A 19,262-nucleotide genomic window follows, 5' to 3' on the forward strand; every position below is an offset into this window, starting at 1 on the left:
ACAAACAAGCTGCAAGGAGATGGGTGAAACCATGAGGCAAATGCTCCTGAATGTACATCAAGGTGGGAGTAATTCCAACAGGGATCTTCTTCCCATTGGATAAATGTGACAATTTTTTGGAGTTAAACCCAGTTTTGGTGCTTCCTTTTCAGACTGTAGGAAAGATTCTCCCATGCAAGATGGTCACACATTTGTTTGACCAAAGTATGTTTAAAAGCTCTCCTTAAAACAAACACCTTTGAAATGCAACAGGTGAACCCCAGTATTGGGTGCTGGAAGCCCTTCCAATGTTGTCTGATGTTTCTTGAGCTTTCCTGGAGGTGTTCAAGGCTGTGGATGTGGGGTCCTGGGTAGCCTAAGCTGCTGGGGAGCAAACAAAGTTGCAAGTCGTTTGTAATAAAGCTTATTGTGAGCCTTTGCCTCTGTCTCAAAGTAATGCCTGGAGAGCAGTGTGGAGTAGGACACTAGCTTAGATGATGTGAGCTAAATGTGATCCCAATAATTTCTTTGTCTTACAATAAGGATGAGTAGAGAAGGGCAGCACAGTGCTATTCATGCTCTTGAACTCTCCTGATGTGTCTGACAGTTCACAAATGCTCTCCCACAAACTGTGAGTAAATAAGTGGGCACTGATACTTCATTCCAAAGCTGAGCTGCCATAGACTTTCTTTCCATTTGTTTCACCTTCTGTGCCTGATGGTGGTTGGGATCTCCAGAAGAAATCAACTTGCATGGCTGTTATTTACGACTCTGGGTGGTTGTTCCGATGTTCCTGCACAGGCTGCTCAGGTGTGACTGCGATGAACTCTTTTAGGAGGAATATAGAAACAAGAACTAGAGACCTAAAGTAGGTAAAGACCTCTATGAATATTTCAAAGATGGTTTGAAAACCTGTATTGCTCAAATATCCCGACCAGTGTGCAAGTTACGTCGTGTCTTCATAAATTCTCCTGGCTCTTTCAACTGGATATCACATTTCACCTCATTTGCTATTGTAAAACTTTACAAAGTATGGGAGGAAGTGTGACTTTGTTATTCAGGCTACGTGCTTTCACTCCCAGTCACGTTTGGAATTGTTTGCCCAAGTTGTGTCTAGTGAGTAAATGACTGAGACTGGAAGCAAGAAGGGACATGGAATAGAGTTAAGTAGAAGCTTACAAGGCTGCCTGCAACTGCCTTGTAATTAACCTGGAGGCACAGTGAAATCTGCAGCGGTGCTTCAAGTTCCACAGACAGCTCAAAGTCAGTGGTTCCATACTGAAAGTCGAAGTGCTTTCATAGAGTCAATGAGATCCATCACCTTGTCGACAGCACCTCCATCTTCAGCAGCTGATCTAGATAGAACGATTCTTGAGCAAAGCAAACACGTGCAACTGAAGAAATTACAGAGGAAGTCTTCCCTGTGGCCGTATCGTGCTCCACAAAGGACCAGCAGGTGATTAGGAACAGTAGGTGTGGATAGATCAACGGTTGGTGGTGCCAGAACCAACCTGGGGCCTTCTGCAATGAGGTAGTTGGGGATGGGGAAAGCAGTGGATTTTATCATGATTTTGTTATTTTTCTCCCATGCATCCTTATCTTCAAATACAGACCGGATGGGTAGAGAGCAAACTGGGTGGAAAACTGGAATCCTGGACTCACAGACATTCAAGGTTTCCCAGTCCAGCTGGCCTACTGTTCATTTCCCTTCTGTTGACAAAAAAAGCCTTGTGGTTTTCCAGTTTTCCTCTCCTTATCTCCTGAAACTTGGTACAGGTAGCTTACTTCTCTCTTTGCCCCCCCCCCCCCCCACAATTTCTGACTTAATGGTCTTTATAACGATATTCTGATCTGCATTGTGAACTTCATCTCTTCGTAGCGTTTTCTGGTTCAGAGTTATGAAGCTCTCCCAGTGCTGCCATAAGCCAGGATGCATCTGCTTCTTCCTGGGCTTTTTCTATCGACGAGAAGATCTTTGGGAAGCACCATGTGAGATCTAGGTATGGTTCTTTCCACCTCAATCCTGGAATTTTAGGGTCATTTTTCAGGGTAACGTGATTATATTTTGACTCGAAAGGAATGGGGAAGCTGAGCAGAAACATGCCATTTCTCCGTGTCACGTTGGTGAGTGATGGACTGTGGCCATGGGAAGATTTGAGAACTGTGTCCTTTCCTCTCCCTCATAAGAATCACCAGTCAGCTGTGTCCTGTGCCTAACTTCAGTGCAGAGAAACCAGCCCTACTTGTAGCACTGGATGGCTTCAATGTCTTTTGTTGGCCAACATCCTTGCTCATCCCATTGTGTTACATTCATGGAATCCTTCTGATCTTACTACTTTTCTTCATCACCTTCTCCTTCAGCTTTTCTTCCAGTGTAACCTCACTGGCATCCAGAACATACTGGGTTTTAGTTTTCATCCAATACAAACCTAATGTGAGACTTAACTAGAGGCTTCAAAATTAAGGTTTCTGCTATGTTCAGACCAAGGCAGAAACAGCTTCAATAACTGTACACTGATGTTTGGTCCCTCTTCCTCTTTTCAGCCCCTACTTTCAACATTTCTAATAGACTTCTTTGGGATTTTCCTCTGGAAAGTGACTGAGTAAACGTTTTTCATGGCAGGTATGGGGTGGTGGTTGGGCTGCATGATCTGACTGGTCTTTTCCAACCTTGATATCGCCGTGCCTCCAGCTGAGCCCTGCTCTCAGGCGCTCAGAATGTTATCTGCTTTGTTTGCTGCCATAAATAAACGTATCTTGTAGTTCCCTCCTGATGGCCATGTGGAGGTGAAGTGGTGCAGGGGCAGCCAGCTGGGTCTGTTCTAGCTCTCAGATCAATAGTGGGACCGGGGTTTAAACTCTAAATAGCAAACTTTGATTGCAAAATCTGCTTTGAGAAAATAGATTAAAATTAGCTGTTCTACTGCTATGTAGGAAGTATGATTTTTATATCTCTGAGATGTGCAACTCAAAAGCCATTTCTGCAGTGTTCAGAGAAGATTCATGCTGCAAAAAGGAAGATGTTGCTTTGTTATTGCTGCTTATTGGCCACTGTGGCTCTAAATACACCTATGATTGAGCTGGTACCTTTGAGGAAGGTGTTCAGTAATGTGTATTTTTTAAATTGCTGGATGTTGTGTTGAGGGATATGGTTTAGTGGGAGCTATTGGTGATAGGTGAACGGTTGGACTGGATGATCTTTTAGGTCTTTTCCAACCTTGGTGATTCTATGATTCTATGTGTAAATGTGGCACTGAGGGACGTGGTCCACGGGCACAGTGGGGATGGGGTGGGGTTGGACTGGGGATCTTAGAGGTCTTTTCCAACTGGACTGATTTTGTGATTCCTTTAGTGAGGAGCGGTGTCTGAAGTTGGTATCTGCCTGCCCTCAGTCCCTGTCTATTTATCCCTTGGCTGTGGGATGGATCTGAGCGGCTCTGACCCACTCTGTCCCCCCACACCACCTCTGTGCCACCCAGCCCATCCGCTCCCCAAACCATGCCCTTTTGCTTCTCTCCCTCAGGAAACCTAATCTCTCCGGTAAATGACACCCAGAGCTATTTTGGAGCTGTGCTGTGGGGGGAAAGCAAAGCACGTCAGCAATGTGACAGCCAGGAGGGGTGGGCAGGGGGTGGCACAGCCTAACCCTGAGCGGCGAAGGCACTGCGGGGAACTCAGGGGGACCTTGTGCCGTGCGTCCCTGTCGCCGCTGGGGTTTCTGTTTTATTTTGCTGAAGGGGAAAGGGGGGAACCAAAGCCAACATGGTGTCCCCACCTCCTCTGTTCCCCTTTTCCCCCTTCCACCTTCTGTCATCTTCATAGGAAGCGGCTTTCTGTCACCCTGCCCACGGATTTTTATCTCCTCAGGCTCCAGGTAAGACCGAAACCTTCAGCTGCGGGGAGGTGTGAGATTTGGGGTACTTGAGATAAAAAAGTGAACGGCGTTTGTGGCTGTGGAAAGGGTGAGGTTGTTTCTGTGTCAGTGTTACTGCACTGGAGTGTGGTTTGTGAAGCGCGTTCGGAGGTGGAGCTGAGGGTGAAGATGGTAAATCCATCCCTCAGCTGGGGGGCAAACATGGATTGCATTGCTTGCTCACTTCTGGCTGCGTCAAAAAAGAAACACAGATCAAGTTAGAGGAGAAAATAGGGGAGAGTCAACATTAAACTTCTATTGGTTGTGTTTGATGTAATTTGTCCCCAAACCTGTGATAGCAGCATGAATGAAGAGCCTGGAAAAATGAGAGAAGTGACAGCAAGAAGAGCTTTTAGGGTTTATTTGCAGGGCGCAATCCTTAGTGAGAGCTCTTTCCCTCTGAGCTCCTCGCTGGTGCCGACACCGATTCAAACCACTGCCCCCATCCTCCTCACATTTCTCCAAGTGGCTGTGATGGGCAGAGATGGAGCCCGACAGCTGAAGCTATTTCTGTCCCCACAGCTCAATGGGGTGGAGTGGCTGTTAGGATGGTGACGTCCTCGTTAGAATACAGGCGCTGGAGACGGAGGATCGTGGCTCATTGAGGGAATTCTTTGTCCCTATGGCTGCTGTCATCTCGCAGCTCCCTCCCGTAGGAAATACACTTTAAGTCTTCCAGCTTAATAGAAGTGAGTTTATTGCTCTGTTAATGCTGATGGGAAAGTTTGTGAGAGTTGGGGGTGTTTGTTTCAGAACTGTTTTATTTAAGGATATCTGCGTTAGAAGTGATATATTGCAAGGATGTGGTTGCAAGTTGTGCCAGAAGAGATTTAAATTGGATATTGGGAAGGATTTCTTCAAGGGAAGGTGTTGGAATGGGCTGCTTAAGAAAGTGCTGGAGTCCCCATCCCTGGGGGTATTTAAGGAATGCACGGGGGTGACACCAGAGGACGTAGTTCAGTGGTGGCACCTTGTGATCTTGAAGGTATTTTCTAATCTAAGTGATGCTGTGATTCTGTTGCAAGGGAGAGAGAAGTCTATGGAAAGGATTAATTAAGTGATATAAATTGATATAAATCAGTGTGAGTCCACTGTGCTCCCGAACCTCCCAGGTTCACTTGCTCAAGCTCCCAGTCTTTGCTGCCTAAGCAGATGGAGGTGTTCTGCCACAGCCACTTGCATCCAGGATACGGTACAGGCAAAACCCAATTGGAAGAAATTTGTGATGAATTTACTAGCATTTACATCATCCCTTTTCTATCCCCAGAATTATATTTCTCCTCTATTTCTGTCCTTTTCACCCCTGTGAAGCAGCAATGAGCATCACCCTACACCTACAGCCTCCCCTGCGTTGTAGACATTACTTATCTTTGGTCAGAGCAGCCTGGGTGGCTTCAGGCTTAGAAAAACAAAAGATGTCACATAATCTGGAGTGGGGATTATTGGATTTGTATTGATTAACTCATCTATTTCACTTCAGTCTCCCATGTGTTACACCAACTGTGTAACCACCACACATTGCTTGTATGACTGGAAGGTGATCTGGCTACATTGCCCAGTGGTTGCACAAACCATGTGGATGATGCTTGTTGGAATTTTCTGAAGGTTTGACTCTTCTATTTGCTACCAGTTGTTAGAAATATTCAGTGTGTTGAGAAAGGATTTATTCCAAGAGTGTGAGTTGATGCAGGTTCCTTCCTAGATACTTGCTGTGTAATTAGCCCTAATTGACTTCTGCAGGTCAAAATGGTAAAATTGTCATGAGCATAGCCAAATTTTGCTCAGGTTGCTCATGTTGAGCACCATGTGTTAGCAAATAGCCACTTAGGAAGCTTCCCTTAACCTCTCCTGTAGGTTTTAGCCAGCTACAGAGGCAACATGGAGTGCAAGTAAGCCCTACCCTGAGTTGAGACAGAAGCTTACTGCAGTAGCCTTAGTTTATTGCACAGACTTCTCTGTGTCTACATCTCCTATAGCACACCTATTCTCCAGCCACCACAGCAAGCTCTTCCATTGCTCATCCTGTGACCTTTGGATGTGCCAGATCTGCTGTCCCTCACTGCAGTGGAATTCAGAGTAGGCCAAGCTCAGCTCTGCGTTCAGCTCCTCAGTGACAGATCCCATTCCTGCTCTGATCAAGCAGGCGCCAGATGAATGCTGTCAGCTCAGATCAGTCTATCTGTGCAAATCTCTGTGTGCACCTCGTTTGGAGACATAATGGGCACGGAGCACTGGCTGTGCTGCTGTGCCTTTCATCTGTGAAGCACCACTGTAATGGTTCATAGGTGTGCATTGCTCTGACATCACTGAGCTTGCAACTGACCCTGCACTCATGCCGTTTGCTTTCTGACCTCTGTTCCCTGAGAGCTTGTTAGAAGCAATAAGGCAGTGAGATTACTGCCCAGCAGCACTTAAAACATCAAAGGAAATCTGCACTGTCCGTTTTATGACCCATCAGCTTCCCATCCCACCCACAGAGCAGTTTGCTCTGATTTTTAGATGGAAAAACACAGGCAGATATGTCATGTAAACTGCATAAATACCATCACTGCCTTGATTTTTATCTGAAGCTTTATGTTTTAATGATATTCTTTGAAAGGTTTGGGGCTCAGAAACAGGAGCTTCCCTAATTATGTTGCCCCTTATCTCAGGAGAGGATGGATAGCAAGGCTGCAGAAGTAAGTCCAGGAAACATGAACTCTACAGCAGGCATGGCACAGGTCTTAATGTGGTTTCTGGAGAACCTCTGTGCTTTTGGTCTGCATTAAGACTTCAGCATTTGTTTGGGTTTAGGCAGATGTTAGAGTCACAGAATCATTCAGGTTGGAAAAGACCTCTGATATTTCCAACCCCAACCCACCCCCACCACTTCCCTCAGTGCCACATCTCCACGGTTGTGGAACCCTGACTGTGTGCATGGCTGTCTGTTGCTTCCTGGGCAGTGATTTGATTTTGTTTGCATTATCTGACACATGAAAAAGTGGAAAAATTGAATGGATAAAGGCACAGGCCAAATTTGCTCCCAATATGCTCAGAAATACATGTGAATGTGATCTCTGCTGCAAATGATGCATCACAGTAAGATTATAAAGTGAAACGTGGCACTGGTAAATGTCTAAGATTAATTGGAAGGGGCATTTGCACTGATGAGGTTTACTCATGTTTTGTTGCCCTATGATTATGAAGAGATCAGTCCTCAGTTTGCAGAGGGTCAATATTGGCACTGAAGTTTGTGTGTGCCTGCAAGGAGTCTCCATCAGTGTATTTGCTTAGTAAACTTCTTATAATGTTACACTCTAGGAAAATCAACTCTTGGCCTTACAGCAATATGCCCACATGGCTCTGTGCTCCCTCCTGCTCCTCATCCATTTCTCAGTCTAACAAAGGGAGATGGTTTTTCTCCTATTTGAATGTAAAAATGTGTTTTTATTAGTCCAGCCTACCGAAGGAATAAGGAATCATAGAACCATCAAGGTTGGAAACACCATTTTTGGGGTTTTTTTTTTTTTTTGCTCTTTGTGATATTATGGGTTTGAAGCTGGAATGGAGTTGGTGTCTGAAGGATGAAACAGGGCAATGCCTTCCAAAGAGAGAGCCAAACAATTCAATGCTACGATGCAGCCTGAAATTCAGCCTCATGGGCAGGGAAGGTTGGCGCATGGGTTCCAAGCCCGTGTTTTAATTTATTCTTTGTTACTGTAGTAAATGCTACTGCTTGATTCTCCAGGGATGAACTTCAATCCCAGCATCTCATCACCCTCAATTAGAATTCTACTGCCTCAGATGAGCACAAGGCCCTGATCAGCAGTCAGTTGACCTCAGTGGAAATTTCCACTGACTTCAGTGTACTTTGGCTCCAGCCCAATGCCTGTGTCTGCATCTTCCATTCATGCAGCTTCTCTGCTTGCAGCCTTGCAAGTGTTTATGAGAAATATACTTTAAAGCTCAAGTGAGGACAGAGGTTGGATGCAGTTGGAGGGAATAGGAAGTGCAAACTGGTTCACAGATTTCTGGAGCAGTCTGTGATACCATCTTCAATAGTAGCAATGATTCATATGAATACCATCCTGGATTTTTGTGCCCCCACCTTCCTATTCTTCAATTTTAATGTCAGTTTGTGCCTTCCAGCCTCCACCAGAGTAAATGGAATGAAAAATAATTTGCTATTAATGTCATGCCTGATTTGTTGTATACAGATGGTTGGACTAGATGATCTTAATGGTTTTTTCCAACCTCAGTGTGATTCTAGGTAAGTACTTTGTCATATATGCTGAGTGTGAGCCCATCACTGTTTTGACATGAAGAAGAAGTGGGAGGAAAACCAAGGCATGGGGAAAAGAGCAGCTTTCCCAAGGTCCAGCTTCCCCAAGGTCGTAGTGCAGGTGAGCAGCCCAGCCACCTCCCACCCACTGCCATCATTCATTTGCTTGTTTGCCTTAAGGCACTGCAGCAGGAGTTGGAGGAGGGGGGGAAACCTGGTGAATCCTCTGCCTGAATTGTGGCTAAAGCAACGAAGCAGGTTTTTGGCTTGTTCTTACTGCTTTCTGCTGGAGGTTGGAGGGGAAAGTGGTAAGGTCATCTGCCATTGGGTGAGAGAGGGGGTGGATGTGTAGCCAGCAGGGAAGCCAGGCTGCCATAGGATTAAGCAGGATATTTCTGTCGTGGTGACTGGTTATTATTTCCTTTGAGTTCCTCCCAGCACAGTGCCTGATGGCTTTCACTGTATATGGCACTTTGAAGGTGAAAGAGCACAGAGGTGAGAGCTCTGCAGACCCTCTGAATCATTCCTATGGCTCAGGAGGTGCAAGTTGCTAATGCAGAAGTGTCTGGCATTGTGCACATGGAGACAGGGAGTGATTAGGGAAGAAACTGTGCTCAGGAGCAGGGCTCTCAGAGAGGCTCAGAGCTGGGGTTTGCTCTCCTTACAGAGCTCTATTCTGTTGTCTAATCCTTTTTCCAGGCACAGTTAGCTGCTGCACTTGGGTTTCTGGTGCCTTTAGCTGTGCTTTGCTCATCCAAGAAGTGCTTGTGCAGAGAGCAGGGCTGCTCCTGAGGGATTAGAAGTAGTTTCATTCCAGCAGAAGGCAAAGAATATCCAGGAGTCGTGAGGGAACAGAGTAAGTTTGTGTGCCATGCAAAGTTCAGGTGACTCAAAATGCTGTGCTCTGCTGTGATGTTCTCCAGCTGCACAGGAACGGATGGGCTCTGAGAACAGTGAGTGCCACGGGTTGCTTCTGGCTTTCTCAGCATGCAGGGGCACCAGAATTGCTGCTAGCTTCAGTTCTGAACACTGCTGCCCCTGGAAGTGCTCAAGAACTGTGGGGATACGACGCTGATGGGCATGTTTTAGTGGACATGGTGGGGATGGGTTAACAGTTGGACTAGATATTGGTGGTCTTTTACAGCCTTAATGATTCTATGATTCTTCTCAGTTGGTCTGTGCTGCCAAACAGCTGCTACGCAGCCAACCCTGAAAGCAAAGCACAGAATCACAGGGATTGGAAAGGACCAACCTCCTGCTAAAGCAGTTCCCTACAGCAGGTTGCACAGGAAGGCATCCAGGTGGGTTTTGAGGGCCTCTAGAGAAGTAGACTCCACCAGCTCTCTGGGCAGCCAGTGCTCTGCCATCCTCAAAGTAAAGAATTTTTGTTTCTGATCTTCATATGGAATTTCCTGTGCTTCAGTTTGTGCCCATTGCTCCTTGACCTGCTGCCAGGCACCACCACCAAAAGCTTGGCCCCATTCACTCGACTCCTGCCCATCAGATATGTGTAAGCATTGATGACATCTCCCCTCACCCTTCTCCAGGCTGAACAGTCTCAGGGCTCTCCTTATTTCCTCGTAATGGAGATGTCCCACATCCCATCATCTCTGTAGCCCTCCACTGCGCTCTCTCTAGAAGTTGCCAGTCTTTCTTGAAGTGAAGGGCTCAGAGCACAGTAAGCAGGTGCTGAGATGTCGTTCCAGCAAGCCCTAAGCAACATTATGCTTCTTTTTAGGAAGCCTGGCATTGCTTTAGATTCCAGTATATGTTACCCATGGTTGTTCCTTCACGTGGGTCTGCGTGGACGTGGTTCAGAGAACAAGGCCTTAGGATAAAGACCAGGGGGCTCAAAAGTAGAGATGGTGTGCTTAACATGGGCAGAATTAAAGCAACAGATGCAAGGAAAAGGGAGAAATATTGAAAAGAGACTCAGGGCAATGAAAAGGAAAAAAAGAATAGATGAAAGGAAGATGGGCACAAAGAAGGTATTTTGATAGGTAGACCCATCACTCAGAATTTCATGTCTTTATGACCACAAAACCAGCCCAAATGTTATATAGCACTAGCACTGATCATTTTCTTAGTGCCATCGTTGCTGTTTCTGTATGAACTGCCTGAAGACTTGTACTTTACCCAGTGACTTCAGTGGGAAAATGGGCTGCTTTCTCAGCAGATTCACATCACTCACTTTGAACGTAAGAAGAATGCAAGGTCTTCTCACCCCTAATAAAAAGGACAGTGGAAATGTACTCCAATCAGATTGTTCTGGATGACAAATGTCCTGATAACACGAAAGTGCAGCAGTTGTTTGCTTGTACCATCGAATCTGCTTGCTTGTGACATTTTTCTTTCTCATCCTTTAGGTAACAAGATGGATTACAGCTCATTCAGTGGAGTCCCCCGCTTCCTGACCCGGCCAAAGGCATTTATAGTGTCCGTGGGGAAGGATGCCACACTGAGCTGCCAAATCATTGGAAACCCCATCCCAGTTGTGAGCTGGGAAAAGGACAAACTTCCCATCGGGTCTGGGGGAAGGTTTAAAACCACAGAAGATGGGGACCTCTATCAGCTGACAATCTATGATCTGAGCCTGGAGGACAGCGGCCAATACATCTGCCGTGCCAAGAACACCATCGGGGAAGCTTTCGCAGCTGTTAGCATCAAAGTCGGAGAGGAGACCACGGTCACGGAGTCGGCCCCGTATTTCATCCAGAAACCTTCCTCCATCAAAGTAACTTTGGGAGAGGATGCCATGTTCAAATGCAGAGTCCAAGGCAGCCCTCCCCTCTCTGTGAACTGGGAGAAAGATGGCAGACACCTGAGGAACCGGGCTGACGCTGGCCGCTTCCAGATAGAGTCAGCTGGGGAGTCCAATGCTCTCACCATTCAGTGTGCCCGGCTGGGGGACAGTGGCACATACACGTGTCGGGCTGAGAATCCCATCGGCTCTGCCAGCGCTTCCGCAGCGCTGGTTGTGGAATCGCAGGGCTCTTCCAACCCGGGCAGCCATTTCGATACCAGCTGTGGCAAAACCTCCTCTTTGTTGTCTCACCTGCAAAAGAGGCGGGAGGAGATCAGGAAGATGGACGTTTCCTACGGGGCTCTCGATGCCACATCAGCCCAGTCTTACTCCAAAACAGAAGGGCTGTCTGGCATCGGTTACAGCCTCTCCCGGGATTACGAGCGGGCAGCAGGGCTCACCACCAAAGGCGCTCGCAATGCCATGTTTGGGACGCTGACGCGCACCTGCAGTGTGACGGAAGGGAAGCACGCCAAGCTGAGCTGCTACGTGACTGGGGAGCCTAAGCCAGAGATCGTGTGGAAGAAGGACAACGAGGTCATTGTGGAAGGGCGGAGGCACGTCATCTATGAGGATGATCAGGAGAACTTTGTGCTGAAGATCCTCTACTGCAAGCAAGTGGACAACGGGCTGTACACCTGCACGGCCTCCAACCTGGCAGGGCAGACCTACAGCTCTGTGTTGGTCACTGTCAAAGGTGAGCGCTTCCACCTGCTCCTGCAAGTGGGAAGGTGATGCTTCTAGCTTGGCAGAAGCTTTGCCCACTTTCACACCACTGAACTGCAGGAAGAGAGCATGGGTTGGATATAAAAACCCCTGCAGATTGAAATGGGGCTATAGCACTGCAACAGGTGGCCTGGGGAGGGGGAGTCTCATCACTGAAGGCCTTTAGGATGCGCAGTAAACAAGCTTCTGTCAGGAATGGCTGATGTTTCAGGGTGGATATTAAGAAAAACTGCTTCTCCTAATGAGTGGTTGGGCATTGAAACAGGCTGTGCAGGGAGGTGGTGGAGTCACTGTTCCTGGAGGTGTTCAAGAACAGATGTTGCCTTGAGTGGCAAGGATTAGTGGCCATGGTGGTGATGGGTCAGTGGTTAGACAAGATGATCTTAGTAGTCTTATCCAACCTTAATGGTTCTACGTAGAACTGGCACGCTATGGGCCAGCTGGGATGGACTAGATCTTCATTTTAACACCTGGAGAGATGGGAGCTTTAATGTGAGAGATCAACCACCATCCTCTGATTCCAGTGAGTGCCAAAGCCCCATCTTCCCCTCCAGGTTTTAATCATATCTGGGTTTAAATTCACCACTGGGCTCAATCATACCACTCTCCTAATCTCACCACATGCCATTAAACAGAAGTAGAGAAAACTCCTCTCTGCAAACTGAATATGTCAGGCTGCATTGGACCCTGCAGGGGCCCTAATACAACTCCAATCACAACTTCCTCTGTTCTGCCCAGAGTGACCCACCAGCAGCCCTGTTATTGCCAGGCTGCTTCAGCCTTTTCCCAGCTCGTGCTGTCGGGCAGCCTGCAGTCCTGGTGTCCTCCCAGAACTCCACCAATTCCAGGAAGCCTCTGCTTGCAGAGTTTGGGGGGGTGATGAATTTGCCTTCAGAGCATCCCTCAGCACTGCTGCAGATCAGATCAGGCTCTTCAGAACATAAACAAATGTGATGCACGTTTTCACAAAAGAAATTGTGTATTTTCAAACTTCTGTTTCACAAGGCTTCAGCAAGCAGTATGAAACCCAGGCAGCACCTATAAATTGATTCTCAGATGTAAAAAAAACAAACTAAAAAAAACAACAATGAAAAAAACCCCTTTTGCATGGCAAAATTGACTCTTGGAAATGAAAGCAAAATGTGTCAGAAATTCAAATGCATAGGAAGTGCCTGCATTCCATACTGGTCTGTAAGACATACTGGCCATTTAGTTTTGTGGCTTTCCTCTTCTGGACATTTCTTCATTCTCACTGTCATTCCCAGCAGTGACTCATGCCCTGTGTCCATCAGTGACACTCAATCCGTGCAGCTCGCTGGCACCAGTCCCACTCATTGCCATCCTGTGGAGGTGCTGAGTGGTGCAGAAAGGAGCATTTGGCTCTTCCTAAAGCTGTGATCACTGTATGAGATGGGATTCAAAGGAGAAGACCAAGCCAGGCTCTGGGGTGGCTGCTCTTGTTGAGCGTGGCTCCAGCTCCGTTCCTCATCTAGTGTCTGTCTGGCTCTGAAAAGCACTGCCCCATGTTTGTTTGATAATTCCCAAGGCGTGCAGCCTGTTCCAAAGCAGACAAAGTATGCGAAGCAGCAGGCCTGGGAGCAAGCACCATGGCAAAGTGCTATTCATCAATGTCCATTGTCAAGTGATGTGAGTCAGAGGGCTCAAGTGGAAATGTTTGTGGTCTGTTTCTTTGTGATACTATACCATGTAGGGCTTTCTGACCAGGCCATGGCAACCATGGAAAATCTACTTGTGTTGGTTATAATTAGGCCCTGAATAATGACTCTCCTTTGTGTCGCAAGAAGTCCTCATCCATTCAAAGACAGCTCAGGATGATGTAGCAATGAAGGGAGCTTTTAATTTCATCCTTTATGTGCAACTGATGATGCCATTAGCTCATCTGAGGTCGTGTTTTGAGGGATAGATCATCTTGCCCCACAATCCTCTCTTCGCTCAGTTGTGCAGAAGAGGCTGAATGATGTGACTGCATTGGACTGTGTGCAGATAACAGAGTATTTAGGGAGCTTGTGATGCTGCTTCCTCCATGCTTACCCAGAGGCACAGATAGATACAGATCCACAGATAGTTGTGGATGCCCCATCCCTGCAGGCATTCAAGGCCAGGCTGGATGTGGCTCTGGGCAGCCTGGGCTGCTGGTTGGAGACCCTGCACACAGCAGGGGGTTGGAACTGGATGAGCATTGAGGTTTTTTTCAACCAGGACCATTCTATGACACCTGGGTAGGAAAGCTTCACGGGTCTAACTGCAATTAGGGCAATCTGGTTCATGTACATAATTTCAACACGAGAATTTGAGTGACAATATTTGTGGGTGTTTAAAATATAGCATGAAGAAAAACTACCTAGGCCAGCATCCTGTCTCCAAAGTATCTAATGGCAGCATAGCAGACCAAAGGACACAGCCTCTAGCTTGCCTCTCACATGTTTTCAGTCTAGATCCTAAACCCAACACATGTGTAAGCCAGGCCCATGTCTTAAGTTTTGAACTGAAAGAAAAAAACTTTGTTTTTTTTTAACTGTTCCTGGATGGGATGTACTGAATTAAGTAGAAGTCCCAAGGAAGAGGCTGCAATGAAGAGAGTCTCTTTCACAACTAAGGAAAACCAAGAGTTGATTACTCTTAACCAGTGATGTTGGTTTCTTATATCTAGAGCAGGGATAAAATCACAAGCCATGCACTGAAATGTGAGCTGTAAAAGCAGTCAATAAACTTTTCCCAAGGAAAGTTCCCCTCTTTAACGAACCAAAGAGCAGAGATGATGGGAGATACATGAATGGATTACTTGAATTTCCTGAAGGCTTTGAAGATGTCCCTGAGCCACATGTAAAGTCAATAAGAATAGTGTACAGGTCTCTATCCTTGGGCATGGACCAAGCAATATTTGTCTGAGTAAAGGAGTTTGGGGCTGAGTATTCAACTACTGCTGAATACTCAGTAAGTAGTTAAGTAATCAGATACTGGATAGAAAGGTTAAAGGTTGCTAACCAACAAGGTCAAGGCTGGAAAAACAGATTGGTGCCAAAGCCACTTCTTTCTGCCTCTGATACAAAATGATGTTGGATGACTGCTGGAGTGATCTGAGATCTGAAAGAGAGCGGCAACGTGAGAAATATGGAGGTACAAAGGCAATTTGGGAAGCACTAAGGAAAGGAATGAGATAAGGGGAGTTTGTGTACCTTTAGATTGTTCCTTTTTGAAGTATTTTCTGTGTTCTTACTGTCTTTAGATCACTTCTGGGAGAAATGCCTCTGGAATAATAAATGGAGAGAACTACAAGAAGGCCGAGAGTAGGCAAGAGGAAGTGCAGGCAGGTGAAAGCCCAGGTTGAGAAGGCCAGTGTGCATTGGGAAGGTTAAGGGGACTTTAGCTTCTTTGCAGGCTGCACCTATTCTTAGCAAAATATGTTAGCAGGACCTGTATTTAAAACATAACATCACCTCATTGCCATGCTGGTTGGTAGGGACCAAGCAAGAGCCTATGATGCTGGAGACGTGTTTTCAAGACAAGCAGCCAAATTCATAGCTGCTCTTGCAGTTCTAACTAACTCCATGAGCTGCTCTTGCTCCATGCTCCCTCAGGGCTCTGCTTTGCTTCTTTCCATTTCACATTTTTCCCAGTAGACTGAATTTCGTAGATCTCATATTTTCCCTTCTATAGAAATGCTTTTATTGCCCTCATACGCTTTAGTGAGCTTAGCTGCTTTGACTGAAAACAGACAGATAGAAAAAAAGTGCAGTAAAAAACTGTGGAGAAATCATCATTTAAAAGAAATTCATACTGACAGTAGAAATGAATTCCAGTGACCTCTCAGGGCACTGTGAAGGAAATGAGTTGTGCTGGGAGCTGAGATGATGTAAGGACAAAGTAGAACTGGTGCTCAAATTCAGAGCACTGAGCTTGCATGGAAGGAAATGCTTCCAGAGGAAGCTTGGTTTGGAGTTATTGCAAAGACTTTGTTTCATTCTTTTGGCGGCACTTATATCAAACAGATGTGGTTGAGGTGAGAATTATGTTGCACGTGACCTTGGATGAGCACACTTTCTGCTTATCTTCTAAGGACGTTTTTTAGGTATTCTGAACATTTTGGATAATCACAGAATCACAGAATTTTTGTGGATTTTGCTGGATTGCAAAGGAGCACAGTGCTCATCCAGTTCCAACCCCTGCTGTGTGCAGGTCACCAACCAGCAGCCCAGGCTGCCCAGAGCCACATCCAGCCTGGCCTTGAATGAATCCAGGAAAGGGGCATCCACAGCCTCCTTGGGCAAAAGGAGGAAACCAGCTGCTTGTCAGATGGCTATATCTTCCATATTGGAATCATACTTAGGAAGACCTTACAATGAGAGTTACCTTGTGGAAGAGTAATAGATGACAAACAGCCATTTAGAACTGGGCAGCTGATATTTATGGAGTGTGACAGATGGAATGTAATGCTGGTATCTGCAGCACCCCTTCCTGAAATGCCTCTGGTAGCTACAGCACAGAATGATTCTGAACTCTGTTGGGTGCTGTAGAGAGGGTTCCAACATTGGAGAATTTGCCCAGTCTGATGGGCTGCAGCCCCATATGGTGTGAGAGAAGATAATGTAGAGGTCTGTGCTCCACTCATTATCCTGACCAGTGCATGAATGCATTTACTTATTTTCCTAGTTAATGTAGTTAAGTAGAAAATACACTAAAAGTCTTTCTCATGTAAATATTGCCCAAATTAACCTCTTTTGCCTGGTGGCTGACCAGGCATGTTAGACTACATAAGCAAGATGAAGATATGTTCAGGAATTAAAAAGGTGGTGGATTTCAGAGCCTCTCTCACACATCTCCAAAGCAGGAAAAAGCAACGGGCTGGGAAAATAGCAGTCTTTAATTTAATTTGTCAGCTGCTGTCTCCCTGAAGCCTCATTCAGAGCAAAATAAGATGTGTGCATATGTCAAAACAGTGGAAGCAAAGTTGTTTTCAGATGATGTCTGTGACTGCTCAGCAGCTGAAAAGAGAGAGGTGTTAATGACATGGCTTAAGTATGGAAACAAGCCTGTGTACTTCTCAGGTGTGCCTTATATTTCCTTCTGGCCCTTGGGCACATCACTCTGCTCTCACAGTCAGCTCCAAGGTGCCTCTTATCTCACACGGCTGCATTGCAACCAATTCTTCAATGCTGGCATTGTTCTGATAAATGCATTCTTGACGTCATCCTCTTGCTTGGTCCCCTGACAAGAGCATTGCATCCACTTAATTTCCCCTGACCACATGGGGTGCTTTCAGATGTGAGACACAGGAGTCCAAGCTGCCTTTTGGGTAGAGAGAAAGAGGTAATTAATATGGAGAAAGGGCTGTGCTGCCATTGCTGAAGACTTTGAGGAAAGACTTTGACTTGCCTTGAAATGAGGCACGTTAAGCCAAAAAGGCATGTCCTCCTTGCTTAGGTATTGTACAGGTTTCCAATGAAGCTCCAGCTCCAGAATGACAACCTAAACAGTATTGAGCATCAGTGTCTCCTACTCCTTTCCTAGTGATGGGGCAGGAGGGACAGACAGTGGCTCAGCTGCCAAAAGATGCAGGGACAACTTTTAAACCACGCTCTGTCCAACAGAAAATGCTGCAGGCTGCAGAGTAGGTTTTCATGCTCTACGTGTGTGTTCATGTTCACACATCAGCCCTCCTTTCTCAGAAGTGATTTATGTGCCCCTTCTACTTGCAAGCCATAGCATGCCCAACACAGATCCCAGCATTACAAGGTGGAGGGTCCTGGTCATCAGGTCTAAGTTCTGCTTGTAAAATATCTCCCCTCACTGCCATGCAGCTGTTTTCCTGTTTGATCTGCGCTCTTCTTTCTCCCTAAGCCAGAGTAGTATGATACAGTTGGTGAAGGAAAGCAGAGGCAGTTGGCAAGCTTGGGCCCAGTGCAGAGGAGGCTGAAGGGAGGGCTCATGGTGCCCCATAGCCCCCCATGGTGCCCTGCAGCCCCTCATGGCCCTATTGCTTCTCACAGTGTTTGAGTCTTTCTTACTGAGGTGTTTTTTTAATGCCTCTTAAACTAAGCTGCCACAAATTCTTGTTTCTCCTTTCTTTTTAATCTCCTGAAGAACCACCAATACCCTTCAAGGAAAAACTGAAGGATCTTGAAGTCTGGGAGAAGGAATCTGCCACCTTCCAGTGTGAAGTGCCTGTTCCCAGTACGGAGACATCTTGGTTCAAGGAGGAAACCAAACTCCGGCAGAGCAAGAAATACAACATAGAAGAAGAGGGCACGTATCGCCGGCTCACGGTCCAGGATGTCACTGCAGATGATGATGCTGTCTATATCTGCGAGATGAAAGAAGGGAGCAGGACCATTGCAGAATTGTCTGTCCAAGGTAAGAAAGAGCATTACTATTTTAGATGGGCCAAGTCTCATCTGTTGACTGAGAGATGCGTATGTGGGACTCCAGACTTGAGCTTGCAAACAGCATTTATCTCATACACACAGAGAAGAACAGCAGAACCCTTACCATGTGAGAAGAGAGCAACTTGTCTGTGGGTCCCTGAGTCTCTTGCCAGGGTTTATCTAGGACACAGGGTCACAGAAAGAGAAGAGACTGCATTGCTGCACACGTCACGTCACATAGCAGAGGCCTATGCTTTAAGTGTTTTTCTGGAGGGCAAAGCCTTTGAGCTATAGCTCAGCAATGTAGACTTTCCTTGACGTGATCCTAAGCAGTGGATGTGTCTCCTGGCACCATCTCACACAGGTCTTGTCAGGTGTCTGGTAAACACAATGGTAAATCTTGTCTGAGAGTGGTGCAGATCAGATTGGGAAGTTGGCTTGGCAGCTGTTTTATGGTCTGATGCATGGTGCAGGCTGTGGTCATCCATATGATGTCAGACTGCAAACCTGATTCATATTTTAGAGCCCTGACATCTGGAGCTGCTTTTTGAAGTTTGAAAAGCTGATCAAATGTAGATATAGGTCTGTGTCCAAGACCTGTGAGTCCAGCAGTTCAGCACTGAATTTAATGTAAGCATAGAGTTGAGTACATCATGGGAGTCTCACAACAATCTGCACATCAGAGACAGTTGGCAGAAGGCAACTTCAGTTCAGAACTCATTTGCTATCTGAAAAAGTACTCAGCTGCACAGCTCCAGGACCTGTAGTTTTTATGTTGATGCTGCTTGCTCTGGTGTCATTGACACGTCTGCTGTAATGCAAACTGGAGACCGACTGGGTCACACTTGTCCTGTCTCCTTTGAAACCTGACTTTACTCCATCTGAAGACAGAATTCTCCATTTCATAAATTGGTGCTGTGAGTCACTGTGCAAATTCCTTTCTGCCTAATTAGCACAGACATAAGAGTTGACATGAGTGAAGGCAGAAGGGGTAATTTAGTTTGTGGACATTTGAGAGTTCAGATAGACATCCTTTTGTTTTGACTTCTGCTGGGGCTGAACCAGTCAAATGCTTTGAGTGTGTTTGGCCCTACTAGCTGGTATTCATTTTTACTTGTTTGTGCTATGGTTCTATGACATGTTCCATTCAAAAGAGATTGACTGAGCCAGGTGGAGATCTCAGGAGGGAAAGGAGGC

General features: G+C 46.3%; 1 protein-coding gene across 1 annotated transcript in view; it reads left to right on the plus strand.

Moving 5' to 3' along the window:
- Window positions 1-10,527: 10,527 nt before the first annotated feature.
- Window positions 10,528-19,262, plus strand: part of OBSCN (obscurin, cytoskeletal calmodulin and titin-interacting RhoGEF) — a 153,205-nt gene continuing 144,470 nt past the window's right edge. The window contains 2 exon segments of the mRNA XM_042817438.1: window positions 10,528-11,653; window positions 17,785-18,054. Of these exon segments, the coding sequence (XP_042673372.1) occupies window positions 10,528-11,653; window positions 17,785-18,054 (1,396 nt within the window).

This window comes from Centrocercus urophasianus, unplaced genomic scaffold (assembly GCF_019232065.1).
Source record: "Centrocercus urophasianus isolate 14NV4802_14NV808 unplaced genomic scaffold, USGS_Curo_1.0 seq_16, whole genome shotgun sequence".
Classification (NCBI taxonomy): Eukaryota; Metazoa; Chordata; class Aves; order Galliformes; family Phasianidae; genus Centrocercus; species Centrocercus urophasianus.